The sequence below is a fragment of the Camelus bactrianus genome, chromosome 9, assembly GCF_048773025.1.
Source record: "Camelus bactrianus isolate YW-2024 breed Bactrian camel chromosome 9, ASM4877302v1, whole genome shotgun sequence".
NCBI lineage: Eukaryota > Metazoa > Chordata > Mammalia > Artiodactyla > Camelidae > Camelus > Camelus bactrianus.
In genome coordinates this window covers 14,257,875-14,275,300 of record NC_133547.1, presented here as the reverse complement: position 1 = coordinate 14,275,300, position 17,426 = coordinate 14,257,875, and the positions used below count along the sequence as shown (strand labels likewise).

The following is a 17,426-nucleotide window of genomic DNA, read 5'->3' as shown; positions in this document are numbered from 1 at the left end:
AAAGCATTCAGGTTTTCACCATTGAAGGTGATGGTAGCTGTAAGTTTTTCAAAGATACTCTTCCTGAAGTTGAGGAAATTCCCTGGATTGCTAATAAACAGATTTATCATAGGCATTGAATTTAATTATTTTCCCATTTACTGAGATGATTATGTGTTTTTTCCCCTCATACTTTAAGTAGTAGCTTACATCCTTGATTTTAGACACCTTTTCACATAAATTATACAGCCTGACTTTTGAATACCAAATCAACTTTGCTTTCCTGGGATAAACTCTTTTTGGTCTTGAGGTATCATCCTTTCAAAATATTGCTAGATTTAGTTTTGTAATATTTTATGAAGGATTTTATATCTAGCTTCATGAAGGATGTTAGTGTGTAGTTTTCTGTTCTCATAGTGCCTTTGATTGTGGATAATGCTGGTCTTAGGAGTTGGGACATGTTCTCTCCTACTGTATTGGTTGGCATAAAATTGTATGTTCTCTAATTGTCCTTTTAATGTCTGTGGAATTTGTAGTGATGGAGCCTCTTTTTAATTTTTTATATTGGTGCAATTTGTGTCTTCCATTTTTGAAATTAGTATATATAGCTATAGTTTATTAATTTTATTATTTTAATACATCAGCATTTGGCTTCACTCATTTTCTCTATTTTTCCTGTTATGTATTACACAGATTTCTGCTTTAGTCTTAATTTTTTCCTTTTGCAAACTTTTGAGTTTAATTCACTTTCCTTTTTTGAGTTATTTAGGGTGACAGCTTAGATCATTGTTTTAGGCCCTGATTTAAAGGGATAAAATTTAACGGTGCTTTAGTTGCATTCCACACATTTTGACATGTTGTCTTAAGTAACATTCAGTTCAAAATATCTTCCAATTTACCTTAGGATTTTTGCCTTGATTCATGGATTATTTGGAAATGTGATGAATTTCCAAATATTTGGGGAATTTAGAGATATGTTTTTGATTTCTAAGTTAATTCTACTGTGGTCAGAGACCATACGCTATGATTTCAGTTCTTAATTTGTTGACGCTTGTTTTATGGCCCAGTAAATAGGGTCTATCATGGTGAATGTTTCATGTAAAATATTCTATAAAGATGAACTAGATAAAATTGATTGTGTTTTCAAGCCTTCCATGGTCTTACTGATTTCCTTTCCCTTTGTTCTCTCCATTTCTGAGGGAGAGGTATATATCTTAAGCTGTAATTATATTGCTTCTTTCAGGTCTGTCAGCTTTGCTTCATGTACTTCATGCATTCTCAGTGGGGGTGATATTGCTCCTAAGGGAGCAAAATTGGTTCCAGGGAAAATGAAAAAAGAAAATCTTAGATATTACAATGGTTTGTGGCCCTCCAAAGGGCAACAGACTATAAATAGATAATGGTATTAAAATTTCACAGATGGGAGGCAGTTAGAAAAAAATATCTAAAAAGATTCTTTAGGGCAGTGAAAATGATAAAAAGCTTCTTGAAAAACACTGAAGTATTTTGAAGCTGGCAGAATTGTTATGACTTCTGATGATCTGTCCCTATTTATCACTATAATATTCCATGCTCTGAAATCTACTTTCATATATAGCCACTCGCATTTTCTTCTTAGTGTTTGCATGTGTAATAGGGTCAGATTCCATTTCTGATGTCTTACTGCTAACAACTTCCTAGACCCACTCCCTTTTTCCCCACTCTTGCCCCATACCTGGGCAAGCCTATAAGAAAACTTAGGATGCTGGCTCTGTTGGTGCTGGCAGGAAGTTTAAACCATGCAAGCCTTAGCTCACATACAGAACCCCAACCTGACCCATCCCCTAACCACAATAACCACCAAAGCCTGACACCCATCCTTGCTCTCTCAAGCCATTTTAGGACTAGCTTGGGAATCTTCCCTGCTCTCCCTAGGAAAGCCTCGTTATGTCAAATTTCAGTCTGGACATCTGAACCAAATTTTGGGTGAGTAGGGAGGGTTGGTATCACCCTCACATCGCAACCACCAGACAGCACGGTACACATTTTGTCATCTGTTTATATTTCATCTACCTGTGTTTTTACATTTTAATATACAGCACATAGTTCGGTCTTTCTTGTCATTTCAGATACTGAACAGTCATCTTTAGAAGTTTCATTTGGTTCTTATTTCAGTATTTGTTATCTTGCCTCATTATGTTAATTTTTGCTTTACATCCTTGATGATAATGAAGCCATTTACAATGGCTGTTTCAACATCCTTGTCTGCAAATTCCATTACCTCTACCTTTTAAAGTTTTTTTTAATTGAAGTATATCAATGTGTTCAATTTTAGGTTTGTTATTATTGACTGAGATTTTTCCCCCTATTGAATGATTTTTTTTCCTGTTTACAGGTCATATTTTCCTGCTTTTTCATAATGTTTAATAATTCTTGATTGGACATCACACACTATCAGTGTTGTTGAGTTTAAGATAATGGTCGTATTTTCATAAAGAGTTTGGCAGCCTTTTTCTGGCATTCTGTGGCAGCCACCAAGTTACACCACTAGGATCTCTCTTCAAAATAGAACTTATCAGTCATGTGCAAGAACTGTAGTTACCTGGCAACCTCTAATTTTTACCATCTTCAGGAAGCTCTTCAGATTTTGAACCAAACCAGGCCTCCCCAGGGAGTTCCCACCCAATGACTGAACACTGAGGGTGGCCATTTCTGTCCATGGGGACTCTTCTGATGGACAGTTTTTGCTTCAGACCAGTTAGGCTGGTTGACACTTTGTCAGATCTGCATATTGGTCTAAGGCTCTCCCTGCCCAATCCTGTTAGCTTCTCGCCCTTTCCTTCCACAGGGGTCATATCTGTATCATGGTCTGATGGCTGTGTATTTCTGATCTCACTTTTTCCTTTTATCTTTCATAGATGTCACCTCTAATAAATCTATGACACTCCCAACTCCATCTCAGCATCTCCTTGGAGGACCCAACAGACACACAGCAATTACTTTTGGATTGGTTAAATCCTTTTGATGCTTTTATTTAAGCTCTTTTATGGCAAATCTTGCAGTCTCTAATCGATGGCTAATCTAGCCCCATTTATTAGATGTGACCTTTCTAAGGAATCTCTCTAATGTCCTATGTATTAACAAGTTCTCTCCACTCTGGCTGGAGGGAAATAAAATGATTCCTGCTGCAGTAGGCTATGGGAATTGTTTGTCTCACAACACCGTGGTAATTGTATTTTTCTTAGAACGTGTCCTTGCCTGGTCTCATAAGCTTTCAACACCTACAAACGTGCAGATGTGTATTTAGCCAAAGACTCAAGGGGAACCTTTTCCAGATTTGGGGAACTCTTTCCCTGCATAGCTCCCTCTTTTGGGGAAGTGTGTCCTGCAAATTCTAGCCACCTCAGTCTCCTTGAATGCCAGTGTTGGTCCCCTTAAGTCAATAAAATTGTCAAGTGTTTTTTGGATTCCTCTTTCTGCACTGCAGTTTGGAAGTTGCCTTCAGATGAAAGCCTGGAATGAGGTAGGGTGCATCTCATTTGTTTTTCTTCTCTCAGGAATCCAGGCCTGTGCTGCCTGTTGTTCAACATCTTGTCCAGTTTTCTAGTTGTTTCCTGTAGAAGTATAATTCTAGACTCTGTTACTTCCTAAGGGTTGGAAGCACTAGTCTTGAATTATAAAAATGCAGACCCAAATGGCTTAATAATGATTTTCATCAAACATTTAAGGAAGCAATAATACCAATCTTGCACTAATTCACTAATTCCATAAGAAAACAGATAAAGAGGAATCACCCCTAGTTTGATATGGCTGACACAATTCTGGATACAGAAACTTCTCAGTGACATTACAAGAAAACTATGGACCACCATCCTTGGTAAAATCATGCATTAAAGCTTACTAAAATACTAGCAAACCAATTTCAGCAATCTCTAAGAAGGATAATGCATCTTGTCCAACTGGAGTTCATCCTAGGAGCCCAAGGTTGGTTTAAAATTCAAGTTAACCAATGTAATACATACAGAACAGATTAAAGAAGAAACATCATACAATCATCTCAACAGATGTAGAAAAAATATTTGTTAAAATAAATATCCATCTCATAATTAAAACTGTCAGAAAACTAGGAAAAGAAGAGAACTTCCAGAATCTAATAAAGAGCACTTATGAAAAACTTACAGTTAATATTAAGCTTAGGAATGGATTATTAAATGGCTTCCTTCTAAATTTAGTGAACTGCTAAGAATGCTCAGGCTTACTATTTCTATTCAACATTGTACTGTAGGTCCTCATCAGTACCACAGGGTAAGAAAAAGAAATGAAAGCAATAAAGTATGCAAATGTAAAAGTGAAATATCTCATTTAAAGAAGGCATGTTTTATATGTAGGAAATCTAAAGGAATATACCAAAACAAAGAACAACAGCAACAACAATAAAACTTAATAAATCAGTAATGCAAAGTCAGTATCTAGAAGTCAATTGTGGCTACATATATTAACAAGCTGGACAAAGAAAATTTAAAAATCCTACTATCTACAATAGCACCAAAAATATGAAAAGCTTAGAGATAAACTTAATAATAAATGGATAAGACCTTTATACTAAAATAATAAAACACTGTTTACAGGAATTAAAGGAGGTAACTAAAATTTTAAGATATAGTACAGCCATGGACTGGGAGACTCAATATTGCTACGATGTTAGTTCTCACCAATAAAAATCCCAGCACTCTATTTAAAGAAACAATAAGTTTATTCTAAAATGTATTTGAAAAAGAAAATGATCTGGAATAGCCAAAACAATTTTTTAAAAAGAAGAAAGTTAAAAGGACTTACTCTGACATCAAGACTTTATTATACAGCTACAATAATCAAAGGCCAGGTGGTACAAGCACTAGGACTTAAAATATATGAAAGGAAAGAATACTCTAGAAATAAACTGACACAAATACAATCAGATAATTTTTGATAAGATCATCACAGCAATTTAATTCAATTCCACAAGTGATGGGACAAATTGATATCTATATGGAAGAAGATAGACCATCAGCCCTTACCTCATATTATAAACAAAACTTAACATGAGATGGGTCATAGAACTAATTTAAAAAAAGAAAGCAAAATATACATATCATTTTTAGAAGAAAATACAGGGAACTATCTTCACAACCTAGGAGAAGGCAAATATTTGAGAGGTCAAAGAAACAATGATAAAAGAAAAAAAATTATAAACTGGACTTAAGTTAAAAACTTGTGCTTATTAAAAGACACCATTAAAATGAATCATCAAGCTACAGACTAGAGGAAATATCTGCAATACCCACATCAAACAAAAGAATTCTCTTCGGAATACGTAAAGAATTCCCATTATTCAAGGAAAAAAAATCCATTAAAAAAGGGTAAAACATTTGAACAGACACCCCTGAAGAAGATATAAAAAGCACCTGAAAAAGTTCTCAATATAATTAGTCATAAGAGAAATCTAAATTAAAACTGCAAAGATAAGACTACCATTCTTCAGAATGCTACTTTGGAATGACCAAAATGAAACTACTGATAACACCAAACGTAGAGGAGAATGTGGGGCAGTCACATTTCTCATACATTGTTGGTAAAAGTTTTAAATAGTATGGTAACTTTTAAAAACTGGCAGCTTCTTAAAAAGTGAAATAAACCTGCCTTATGAATGAGCAATACCAACTGCTAGGTGTTTACTGAAGAGAAATAAAAATAAACCTCCACAAAAAGATTGTTACAAGAATGTTCACAGTAGCTTTATTCATAGTAGCCCCAAAGTGGAACATTTCAAATGTCTATCACAGGAGATATGTACACAAACTAGTGTATTCATACAATTGAAAACTATTCTACAATTAAAATAAACTATTTAAGTATGCAAAAACATGTATAAATCTGTGAGACATTAAGCTGAGTAAAAGAAAGTAGATGTGAAAAAGGTCCAGAATGGACAAAACTAATCTATGCTGGTAGAAATCACAGCAGTGATTGCCTTAATGAGAGGGGCTGACTTGGAAGAGGCCTGATGGAACTTAATGGGTTAATGGAAGTGTCCTTCATCTTGATTAGTGTGAGAGACACACGGGCTTATATTTCTGCCAGAAATCAAAGAACTTTACACTCAAGATCTCTATGTACATTTATTTACAAAGCACAGAGTGGATTCTTGGTAAAGTAATAGCGGCCAATTGCTCTACAGGCACAAGGGCCCACAAGGAGAGGATTTACATGGGGAGTGTTATTCAAAACTAAAATTCAGAATTTACAGGCATGGAAGTCAGTCATGTATAGGCCCTTCAAAGATCTCAGGCCTTTAAAAATAAATCCTTAATAAGATGGCTACTATCAGAAAAAAAAAAAGACAAAAAGAAAATAAGATGTGGAGAAATTGGAACCCTTGTGCATTGTTGGTGAGAAATGTAAAATGGTGCAGCCACTATGGAAAACAGTATAGCAGTTCCTCAAAATATTAAACATAGAATTAATGTGTGATCCAGCAATTCTAGTTTTGCATGTATACCCAAAGAACTAAAAGCAATGACTCAAATAGATATTTGTATACCCATGTTCACAGTAGCATCATTCATAGTAGCCAAAAGATGGAAGCAACCAGAGTGTCCATTGACAGATGAATGGACAAGCAAGAGGTGGCACATATATATATTATATATAATGGAATATTATTCAGCCTTCAAAAGGAAGAAAATTCTGACACATACTACAACTGGGTGAAACTTGAGGGCATTACACTGAGTGAAATAAACCAGTCAGAAAAAAGACAAACACCATATGATTCCACTTACCTTAGGTACCTACCAGTAGTCAAATTCATAGAGACAAAGCAGAATGGGGGGGTCAGGTATAGCTCAAGTGGCAGAGTGCATGCTTAGCACGCACAAGGTCCTGGGTTCACTCCCCAGTACCTCCTCCAAAAAATAAATAACTAAACCTAATTACCTCCCCTCCAAAAAAAAAAGAAAAAAAAAGAGACAAAGTAGAATGTTGGTTGTCAGAGGCCATTACTGTTTAATGGGCATAGAGTTTTAGTTCCGCCAGATGAAGGGTTCATTAGTTGAATGCTGGTGACAGTAGCACAACAATGTAAAAGTACTTAATGCCATGAAACTATATGCTTAAAACGGTTAAGATGGTAAACTTTATGTGTATTTTACTTCAATTAAAAAAAAAGATCTCTAAAAACATTCAAAGGCGTTAACTACCTAAGTCCACTGGACTTTATCTATACAGACTCACCTAGGTAACTACGACTTGGAAAAATTCTCCCTGTTGTCCATAGTTCTTTTCCTTGTTCCAACTTGCGGATCATATCGGGCTTAGTCATGTGAAAGCCTGAAAATAAAAAATAAGACTCAGTGTAAGCTGTTAGGTTTCAAAAGTATTGAATTTTTAAAATTTATTTTTATTTTTTATTTTTGGTATATATATATATTTTTTTATTGAAGTATAGTCAATTTACAATGTTTTGTCAATTTCTGGTGTACAGCACAATGCTTCAGTCATACATGAACATACATATCAAAACTATCGAAGAGAAAGATACAGCCTCAAGGTGGCAGACAAGGTACACACGAACGTCTTACCAAAGTTAGGCAAGTGAGAACATCACTGCGCTTTCTACTAACAAAAAGGGATTCATCCCCTCTGATCTTTGAAATTCAAAGTTCCACATGTTTCAGAATTTCTTGAAAGGAGATGCGTAACATTGAAGGATTCAAGGAATTTTGCTTACCCACAGAGACGAAGTGACAATAGTTTTCCAACATGACATCCCTGTAGAGGGCCTTCTGAGCAGAGTCCAGTTGCTGCCACTCCTCCTGGGTGAAGTCCACAGTCACATCCTTGAATGACACTGATCCCTGTAAGGGCACACTCTAGTTCATCCTAAAGTAATTGGAATGAGTGAGAACTAGGCATTGGAGACCATGTTTAGTGGTCAGAATAGTTTTTTACTTTGTGTTTTGTATTGCAGAAAACTTTCTCTGAAAATATATTCATCTATATTTACTTATTATCTCATGCTAAAAATATATGAGCTCATACTATCTGCCTTGAATGTGGTTGGCTGCTTGGTGCACCAAAATGATTAAAACCCTGACCTTGCTTATAAGAAGTTACAAGCTAAAAGAGAGGCAAAATGTAAATACATACACTCAATAGATATTACAGAAGCAATGACAGAATTATGTACAAGGGAATATTCTACAAAGTAAAGAAAATTTCATTTTGTATTCCAAGACTTCATTGAGGACATAAAAAATTTGTACTCACAATGAATTTGTTTTATAGGACTACATGACACTGGCTTTTAAAATTCATGGGGAGAGTAAAACCAGTTAGCAAATTCAGGAAATAGCAAAAGGTACAATGTGTTAGGAAAGAGTCTTTGAGCTGTAAGAAGAAAAAGGTATATGGAGGTAGGCAGTGGGCATATTTATGTAACAATACTGGATTTTTTTTTTCCCCACAGAGCAGTGGTCTTAAAAATGTCCTGAGCACATTTCCAACACATTGCATTTATTTGTAAATCATCAATTGGCATTAATGGCAATCCACTTTCTTAATGATCACCATTTTCAAATGTAAACTATTAGTATTTTCCTTCTTTTCAGTACATTCCATTGTAATGCATACCCTACTTTGGGCCTGCTGCTTTATGGAGTATAAATAACAAGAAGAAATGTTAAATCAGCACATGTTATGGGACAAAATTTGTACTTTAGAGGTAATGCTCCTGAACACTAGAGAAGGCCTGAGGTGTGTTAGGTGGGAAAGACAACTGAGTAACCCCTGTTAGAGATGTGTCCTAGATTAAGGTCGTATTAGTGGTCTAGACAGGGGACAATTGGTTGCTACATGATGAGTTTCATAAACTGGTTGTAGAGTGGAAGAAAGAAAGGCAGAGCTCATCTGCCTAGCAAGTGGGTAGGTGCTTAGAGTGAAAAATGGAAATAGGAAACAGAAGGAAGAATAACTGGATGAAAGGAGGTAATGAGGTAAACATTGGACATGTACTTGAAGTGTCTATGGAACAGACAGGTGGTGATTGATGTTGGAGATTAGATATATGGTTCTGATGCCCTGGACAGAGGTCTAGGATGGAGAGAGGTTATCTCAGAGTCATGAGAATCAGATCAGTATAAACTCTGTAGTGAATGTGACTGTGCACAGAGAAAAACAGACAGGGAAGAGAAGCAGTTAGCATCTGTGGAAAATTGGTCAAGACTGGTAGATGAAGAGGAGTTTTATGAGAAAGATAAGAAAACCAGACAGAGTACCACCTTGGATTCAAGAATAGAACATGTCAAGAATGGATTAGCATAAGCGTCTCCGTCTCCTGCACCCACATACAAAAATTAGAAGAAACTAAAAAGATAAGAATAAATCTATAGTGCCACATTGGAGAGGTTTCCACTGGCAGGGCACAGTTTGTAGGAATTGCTGGCAGACATGCATAAAACATAAGGACCAGAGAGGAATGTAAAATCTCAGTTTTCTGTACAAGTCTGCAAGCAAATCTCTGTTCTAAAAACCTCACAAAACAGGAAGTCTAATCACAAAATAACAATGTGATCTACCCATTCTGCTTCCCACCTGATCACTACAAAACCTTGGTCACTGGAGATGATCAAGGTTTTTCAATGTCTGCTTCTTGACTCACAATTTAGATCTCCAATCAGTGTCTAGACAAGATAGATTCATTCAAGTATTATATTCCCACTTAAATCAAGATAATACATTTCTGTTCCAGAAGTATTTTTTTTTTAAGACGACTGAGGAACGAGATGGTGAATGATAAACGCAATCAATATGTGAGCATTGGCTACATCTAGAAGGTGCACTTGGGGAAGGCTTATGTTTATATGGTTGGAATAAGAGAAACTGGGAACAGGGCTGCAACTAGGAGGAGGCAGGTGAGGCACCTACGGTACAAAATTTAGGGATGGGCAGCCCTGACAGTACTCAAATTTTGTACCTAGGCCACTTGCTTGCTCTACTGGAGACCAGCATTCTATCCATGTCTGCCAGCAGTTCCTACAAACTGTGGCCTGCCAGTGAAAACCTTGCTGGAAGCAAGTTCCAATATCCAGAAAATTTAAGGCTAGGGAAGCAAATGTTCGTGTAACCTAAAACCAAGTTATTTCAGTAAGAAAGGAAATATCATCTCACCTGAGGCATGGCTTTAAGAATTTGCCTTCTCTTTTGAGCTCTCCTTTTGGACAAGGGAAGAGTCCTGAGAAGGGAGAGATGGGAGGATATAGAGCCTTGTGAATCCATATTTGACGTAGATCTCCCAGAATAACTCAGTGTCTGTGTTAAATCTGTGTCAACTGTCACAGTTTCAGCACTTGCCTACTCTGTGGACCCCACACAAATTCAGGATGGAGATTAGTGAGAAAATAAACAAATCCTGCTCCCTTACCAATGCCAGAAACCTGGTTTCGTGGTCAGGTAGATATCTGTTGTAACTTGGAGAGAGGGAACACTGTGTTTTCCCCCTCTGTAGCTGTACCTTCCATCTCCCATGGAAGACAGATTTATCATACATTTCCAAATCATTCTTCATGGATTTTCTGTGAATTTATACTGTCACCAGCAGTGCATGACAATACATCTCTCCATCCTATGAATGCAGTTGACAATAACTTCAATTTCTGCCTACCAGATGTATAGTATAGTTCTAATTTACACATTTCTTACTATGAGTATAAGCTCCTTTAATTTCTTTTCTGTGATATCTTAGAGTATGTCTATTTTTCTCATGTTTATTTTGTAATTGGGTGACATTAGCTTTTATTTTAATTAAATAAATTAACCCTTTAAGTTGCAAACAGTTTTTCTCATTCATATATCAGTGTTGAAAGTGCTAGTTGTGAGTAAAAATTGTTTGCTTTTTCCTGCATACTACCCATGGAACGCTACTCATTTCAGCGTATTGGTTTTAGTTCATGTAATGTTTCCCTGTGATGAATCCCACCATCTGGGAATTATGAGATCTTATCTATTCCTTTCCAATACTCATACCTCTATTTCATATGCTAAACTGCTATTGAGTTACAATTTTGGAGGCAGGCTTAATGACCACTATTCAGAAAATCAAATCTTACATACCCAACTAGCGGTCATACAGTTTCTCAATCACAAAACCACCACAAATCGTAACAGTAGGTTACAAACACGCAGAATTACATTCAATCACTTCCTTCAGAAAAGCACCATCCCGCGGCACCCACATGCCATTCACAATCTCAGACAGCACATTTCATAATTTCATGCAAAGTCACAAAAACCACAGCACAAACCATTTAGCTTCTCTATCGTCACCTGCGGTGTCAAACACGATTCACATACAATCTGAAGAGCGACAGAGGCAGAGGAATCCCCACGCAGCAACAAGACTCCGTCCACTTTCACACACAACCAGCCGCAGCATCCCAGAGAGTAGGATGCACCCAAAATGCAGCAGGTTGGGCACAGGAGGCCGTCTCCATTTGGTACACACACACACACAACACCCGCTGTGTGAGGCCCCGCTCCTGGCAGTGTAGCTTCCTCGGGGTCAAAACAGACAAAATCCCCCCTAGCAAAACTCGCACCAGGTCACAGTCGTTTATCACCCTCAGGGTCACGCCCACGGACCACGCCCGAGGCCCCGCTCGCACAGATCTGTCTGGTTACTACGGGCCCGGTTCCAGTTCCCTCCTCAGAATTACCAGGCCCACTCGGACTCTCGGCTTCCTCCCCGGACTTCCCACCGGGTCCCGCTTCTCTAGTCTGCCCTCCAGGGCTAGAGATCCCACTTCCCGCTTCCTGGTCAAAGCCCCCAGGACCTACGAACCTCACCCCGAGCCGAGGCTCAGTCGACTGCGCCTGCGCACTCCCGCGTGGCTGGCGCTCCCAGGAGTCCACGGGGCGGCGGGTTAGGAGCCGCGCGGTCCCAGCTGCGGGCGGTCGGGTTTGCTCGTGTCAGCGTCCGCGCTTTTCCGGTTTTGACTGCGTTTCTCACAGGCCCTGGGGACTAATGAACTTCGGCTTCTGGTTCATTTTCCGCTAGCATTGAGATCACAGTTTTCCGTGTGGTGAGTTGAGCTATCCGGGTCTGGGTGCGGAAGGAGCTCACTGCCGCAGGCCTGGAGTTTCCCAGGCACGGATGCGGCGGGTGGAGGCAAGAGCCTCAGGCGGATGTGAATCACCTGCTGAGGAAGGTGATTGTGGGTGTGTGTGCGATTGTGTGACTGCGTCAGTGTAAGATGTGACTATGGGAGTGTGTGTGTCAGGAAGAGAGGGAGCACGGGCGCGCTTGTGTGTTGGGGCCAAAATGTGTGCGTGGTGAGGAGGCCCTGACTGGTCCAGATTTGGCTCCTAGGACAGAGTGGGGGCGGGGCCTTTTTTAGGACCTTGGTCGGCGGTGACTATAAGGTGTACACTGTGACCGAGTGATCCTGTTAACAGCATTATTGTGACCGACTGGAGGAGACTGACCATAATTAGCCTATTGTGGCTTTTTTTTTTTTTTACTTTCAGGAGGATAGAGCTTCACGTTTGCAATTCTGGCGCTGAGGTATCAGTAGACAAGAGCCCTGTGTGACTCAATCTGTGTCTGTCAAGACTCCGAGGGCCTTGTCAGAGGGCCCCAGTTCTAAAGCATGGCCCCTGTTGCCTTCATCATTGCCCCCCTATACCTGTTGTCTAGACTAGTGTTTAAAACACAGTAGGCATGCAGTACGTTAAGTGTAGCCTGTTTTGGAGCTAGTTGTAAATTCTGTGGTTTCTTGGAATTTGTTGTACTGGGTTTTCTTTCACTGCTTCTGTGATTTCACTTTATAGCCACGCTGCACAAAAATGGCTGTCAAAGAGAAGTTGAATATTTGAGACCTAGAATGAAGGTTCCAACTTAAAAAAAACGCATTTCTTTGTTTATTATGGCGATTTTAGAGCTGGAATTGCCCTCAAGGTAGGGTCCTTTCCTCCAGAGATTCCTCTTGGAAGCTCTGTGGGGGCAAGCTGCAGCTGCATATTACAGATCTACAGCATTTTCATAGCTTTGTTGACAGTAAATTGCTGTGAACCTAGAAGCAGATTTCAGTCCTAGGCTTCAGTGAACCTGACTTTATGATACAGGGAACGGTCAGCAGTGTTTCAGTCTTTTTCATACTTCCATTGGGCTTATTTATTTATTATTTTGTTTGGTGTTTTTGGCAGAGGGAGGTAATTAGGCTTCTTTATTTATTTACTCTTAGAGGAGGTACTGGGGATTGAACCCAGGACCTCATGCATGCTAAGCATGTGCTCTACCACTTGAGCTATACCTTGCCACCACATTGGGTGTATTAATTTAATGTGGATGATGGAGGATTGTTAATGATGAAGAATGTGTTCTTATTTAGCTTTTCTGGGTATAAAAGGCCTGGGAACAGTTGCTGGAAATAATAAGTGCTTAAATTAAAAACTGCTTAAATTAAAAACTTGCTATTATGTGCATATGCTAAGGCCTTCCACATTCATACATAAGAAGCAATGAAAATACGAAGTTAATTGTAATGGGCACCTGTAAGTAAGACCAGATGCTCAGATGGTCTAGAACAGGGATTCTTCACCTTAAATGATTTGCTTTGCTTTGAAATTATATACCAAATTATTGTATTTTTCTTTTATTAATGCATATTTTTCTTATAGAAAAAGTCTATAATTTTGAGACTATCAAAGGTGTACATGAACCACTTGCCTGGAACCAGTAACTTAGACCTGGAAGTGAATTTTAGGAGGAGTTTGTCCCAAAATAATTTCCTGTATTATGTAAATATAAAGTTAATCACATTAGAGTCAAGTTATTAATATTATATCAATAATAGAGATTCTAATATAAAATATAAAATGTAATGCTATGCAGTATTCATGTTTATGAATAAAAGTACTCAATTGGTAAATTATAAATCAATTTCTTTATTATAATGGTATTTCTTACCGATTTTTCAAGGATTATATCCAGTATGATCCATTAACTGGTCATTCAGTAGAGAACGGCAATGATAAAGTCACATTTATTAAGCCTCTACTATGAACAAAGCACTGTTTAGTCTAAAAGTGTCATGTACCTGAATTGTGCTCATTCACAGGCGAATCGTAGCATGGAAAGTGTTTCACTACAATTATGAAATGCAGTAAAAGAAGGTACAAGGCTTTGTAGGTTTATTTCAGTCACACTGGTTTTAGTGCTAGTACCTGTCATTTTGCCAGTCTGCTCAGTTTTCCTAGTAAGTAGAAGATAGCTCTCCCTACAACTCTTTTTTCAAAAATACTCTTAAAAAAAAGGAAGTAGATGTTAATTCCTGATGATGGAATTAATGCAGTCTTGTTGAAAAAGAAATTAGTAATTCAATTTGAAGTTATAAAATAGGAAGTTAAAAGTACTCAAAATTTTAGCATCTAGAAATAATCACTATTAACATTGGTGTACATTCTTCTAAATTTTTCCTTATGCCTATGTTTATATGATTTTGGTTTTTTTCAGGAAAAAAAATCACATGAATTAATCATTTAAACGAATAAAGACCTCTCTAACTCTTAGTTTGAAAAAGGAATTCAACCCAATCAATGATTTGTTATATTTTCTTGTATGTAGTGTCAAAGGATAAAACTAAAACAATTTAGTTACCATGTTTGATGTCTTTAATTCAAGGGAAACAACCCATGGATTGGAGGAGTAGAGTGCCTCTGAAGCAGTAGAGTATTCTTCCCAAGGGGTTTTGGGCAAGAGGATTTTATAGAATGTGAGAAGAGGCAACAAGGAAATGGCATGATTGGCTCCGATGTCCTTATGAGAGATTTCCTTATGAGACTAGCTGGCCCTATTTCCTAGGGTAAGGTAGGCTGGCCAAAGCTGAGTTGGAGGATTGTGATTGGTGTGCACTAACTTTCCTATATAGGTGTTTCTTGTAACTTCAGTTTAGCTTTGTAATGTGGGCTGGACCGCTGAGCTGGCCTCCATTTTGTGGATCCTGATACACAAATTACCATTATCAGTAGGAATAAGAAGGAAGTGACAGTGGTATCCAACAACCGATTTGATAGACCTTTTGCTATTACACAGATATCAACTTATGCATTTTATTAGGAGATCAAATTGTCAAGTAAAGCTGCTTAGTTAAGTATTTTTTTTTTACATATTTTGATAACTTTCAGAAGACAGCACTAGTATCTCAAGACCAGGTATCTTAGGAGACTTCATTTTATAAACTGCTGACAAGGATGAGTTTATAATGATGTGAGTAGTTATAATTATGCAGTTATAAATAATGCAGCATAAAAGGTAGGGTTAACAAAAATTGAGTTTTTGTTAACATTTTCAATTTGTTACTCAAGTGGTCATATTCTCTGAGCTAGTTTTATGAGGCAGAATGATGTTTGTGTAGTTGCGGTCCTCCTTTTCTTTCTGAAATTCTCTGTGGGTAACATTGCTAGTGAAGACTAGTTACATTTGTAAACTGTGTTCTGTCGTGTACAAGCATGATAAGGACGAGCAGTAAGAAGCTCAAATGTCCTTCTCAGAAAAACAGAACAGAGAGTATCCTTTAATGGTAGTAGATTACAGGATATGAAATTGTCTCTTCATTATCAGTTAAAAATAGATAACATTTTGTTGGTTTTTTTGTTTTTCACTTAATCTTGACAACTCTTTGAGGTACTAGCTATTATTGTTTTTCTCACTTTATTTATAAGGAAATCTAGGCAGTACAGATGAAATACTTGGTAACAGACACAATAACTTCAGAGCGAAGATTGACATACGGAAAGTTTAACTACAGAGCTTGCTCTTATTTGTGACAGTATATAACCTCGCAATAATTTTAACCTGCCTGTCTTGCTTATTAATTCATTATAAATGTCTTTCCTCAACATTTACTATGAATTAAGGTAACCACCTATAAAACAAATATACATATGAATAATACATACATATGAACAGTGGCCATGTATTAATCTTAACATCTTTTTGAAGAATAGCTTCCTTTTTACAGAATTTTTAAGTGCTTATTTATATTAATACATGGCCAGTCTTAAATTAAGAAGTAATTTCAAATAAAAAGAGAAACAATACTTATATAAGGCTTCATAATTTTCCATTTTTCTTTTTCTGTTTATATATGCACACATGTTACAAGCAAAATGACATTATGTTTATGCATTATATTTTTAAAACTATTGACTATGTTTTGAAATATTTTTCATACTTTTCCCCAGTTTTATTGAGATATCATTGATCATGTTCTTAACTATACATTTTTTTTATAGCTTTGCATTTAATGACTACCTTTTTTTCCCCAACATCTTTGTGAAATTCATGCTGTTGCATGTAGCAGGTACTTTTTCTTTTGCTGTATATTCCATTATAGGATGTTGTACAGATTAGTTATCTGCTAGTCTGTTGTTGGAAATTTAGGTTATTTCTAATTTTTCTTTTAGAGATACTGCTGCTATGAACATTATTGTACATGTGTTTTGTGGACAAAAGCATTCATTTTTGCTGTGGAGATACATAGGAGAAGGACTGCTGGGTTATGTAATATATTTATGTTTAGTTTTGTAGACACTGATGAACAGATTTCCAGTGTGTAATGCTTTCACAGCCACTGCATGAGAGTTTTAATAGTTAAGTGTAATATTGCAGTCTTTATGATAACCACTAAGAAAATAATGAATGACACTATAAATTAATGAGGAAAACTAGAGTAATGAGATATTTAATTAATACACCAGGAGGTAAGAATGGTGGCACAAAAGAGCAAAGAAACAGAGGGGACACATAAAAGCAAACATTGATGTATTCAACATTATTTGTAATTAAATTTAATGAAAGTAGATTAAGTCCAATAAAAAGAAAATTGTGGTCAGGCATGATGAAAAGAACAAAATCAGCCATATGCTTTAAGCAGCTGACACACATTAACTATACTGACACAGAAAACTTGAAATACCAAAGAGCTATAATGCAAATACTAAGGGAAAGTTGGTGTCTCTATATGAAGATCAGAAAAAAATTTATGAGCGATAACAGGGGGACGTTCCACAATGATAAAAGTTGAAACCTAGAAAGAAGATATAGTAACCATGAATTTGTATATACTTAATAGTAGCTTCAGGATAAACAAACCAAAGATTAACAAAAGAAAAAGATGAACTGACAAGTCCACAGTCATTGCTGAAGCTTTCAGTATACCTTTTGATAAGTGTTAGAACAAGGGAAAAAAAAAATCATTATTACAGATAGACGTTAATAGATGACCTAATTGACATCTAGAGAACACTAGATCCAACAACTGGAGAATATACAGACCCCACTTATTGAAATTTGCAAACTGCCTGACTTCTTTACTTTTTGTGTTCTGATCTGCTGAACAGGGAGATTAAATTAAATTATAGAGCACTGATGA

The 17,426-nt window shown here is 37.1% G+C and overlaps 1 protein-coding gene and 1 long non-coding RNA gene across 19 annotated transcripts in view; one reads left to right on the top strand and one right to left on the bottom strand.

The window, feature by feature from the left end:
• The window catches only part of LOC141578726 (uncharacterized), an 89,610-nt gene that overhangs the window by 5,421 nt on the left and 66,763 nt on the right, over positions 1–17,426 (top strand). The gene's annotated exons all lie outside the window — the stretch shown is intronic.
• On the bottom strand, positions 2,880–16,811 carry LOC141578725 (zinc finger protein 382-like). 11 transcript variants are annotated; one of them, XM_074371182.1, is made up of 4 exons: positions 10,165–11,585; positions 7,727–7,853; positions 7,231–7,326; positions 2,880–3,572 (listed from the first exon to the last, which is right to left on the bottom strand). In XM_074371182.1, the coding sequence occupies exons 1-4, from the start codon at positions 10,270–10,272 to the stop codon at positions 3,562–3,564; spliced, it is 342 nt and encodes a 113-aa protein (XP_074227283.1). In that variant the 5' UTR covers positions 10,273–11,585; the 3' UTR covers positions 2,880–3,561. The 11 variants fall into 11 exon arrangements, 6 of the variants coding, with proteins under 6 accessions (XP_074227283.1, XP_074227284.1, XP_074227286.1 ...); XR_012509369.1 differs by lacking the exon at positions 2,880–3,572 and adding an exon at positions 11,592–16,811 and having other exon boundaries at positions 6,046–7,326; positions 7,727–7,878; positions 10,165–10,228; XR_012509367.1 differs by lacking the exon at positions 2,880–3,572 and adding an exon at positions 11,709–16,811 and having other exon boundaries at positions 6,046–7,326; positions 7,727–7,878; positions 10,165–10,228.

Excerpts from the sequence above, each read along its gene's own strand:
- LOC141578725 (XM_074371181.1), bottom strand. The coding sequence starts at position 10,272 with ATGGATTCACAAGGCTCTATATCCTCCCATCTCTCCCTTCTCAGGACT. Across the intron at positions 7,854-10,164 it reads TTCTTAAAGCCATGCCTCAG|GGATCAGTGTCATTCAAGGA; the intron begins GTGAGATGATAT and ends GTGCCCTTACAG. Across the intron at positions 7,327-7,726 it reads TTGTCACTTCGTCTCTGTGG|GCTTTCACATGACTAAGCCC; the intron begins GTAAGCAAAATT and ends TTTTATTTTCAG.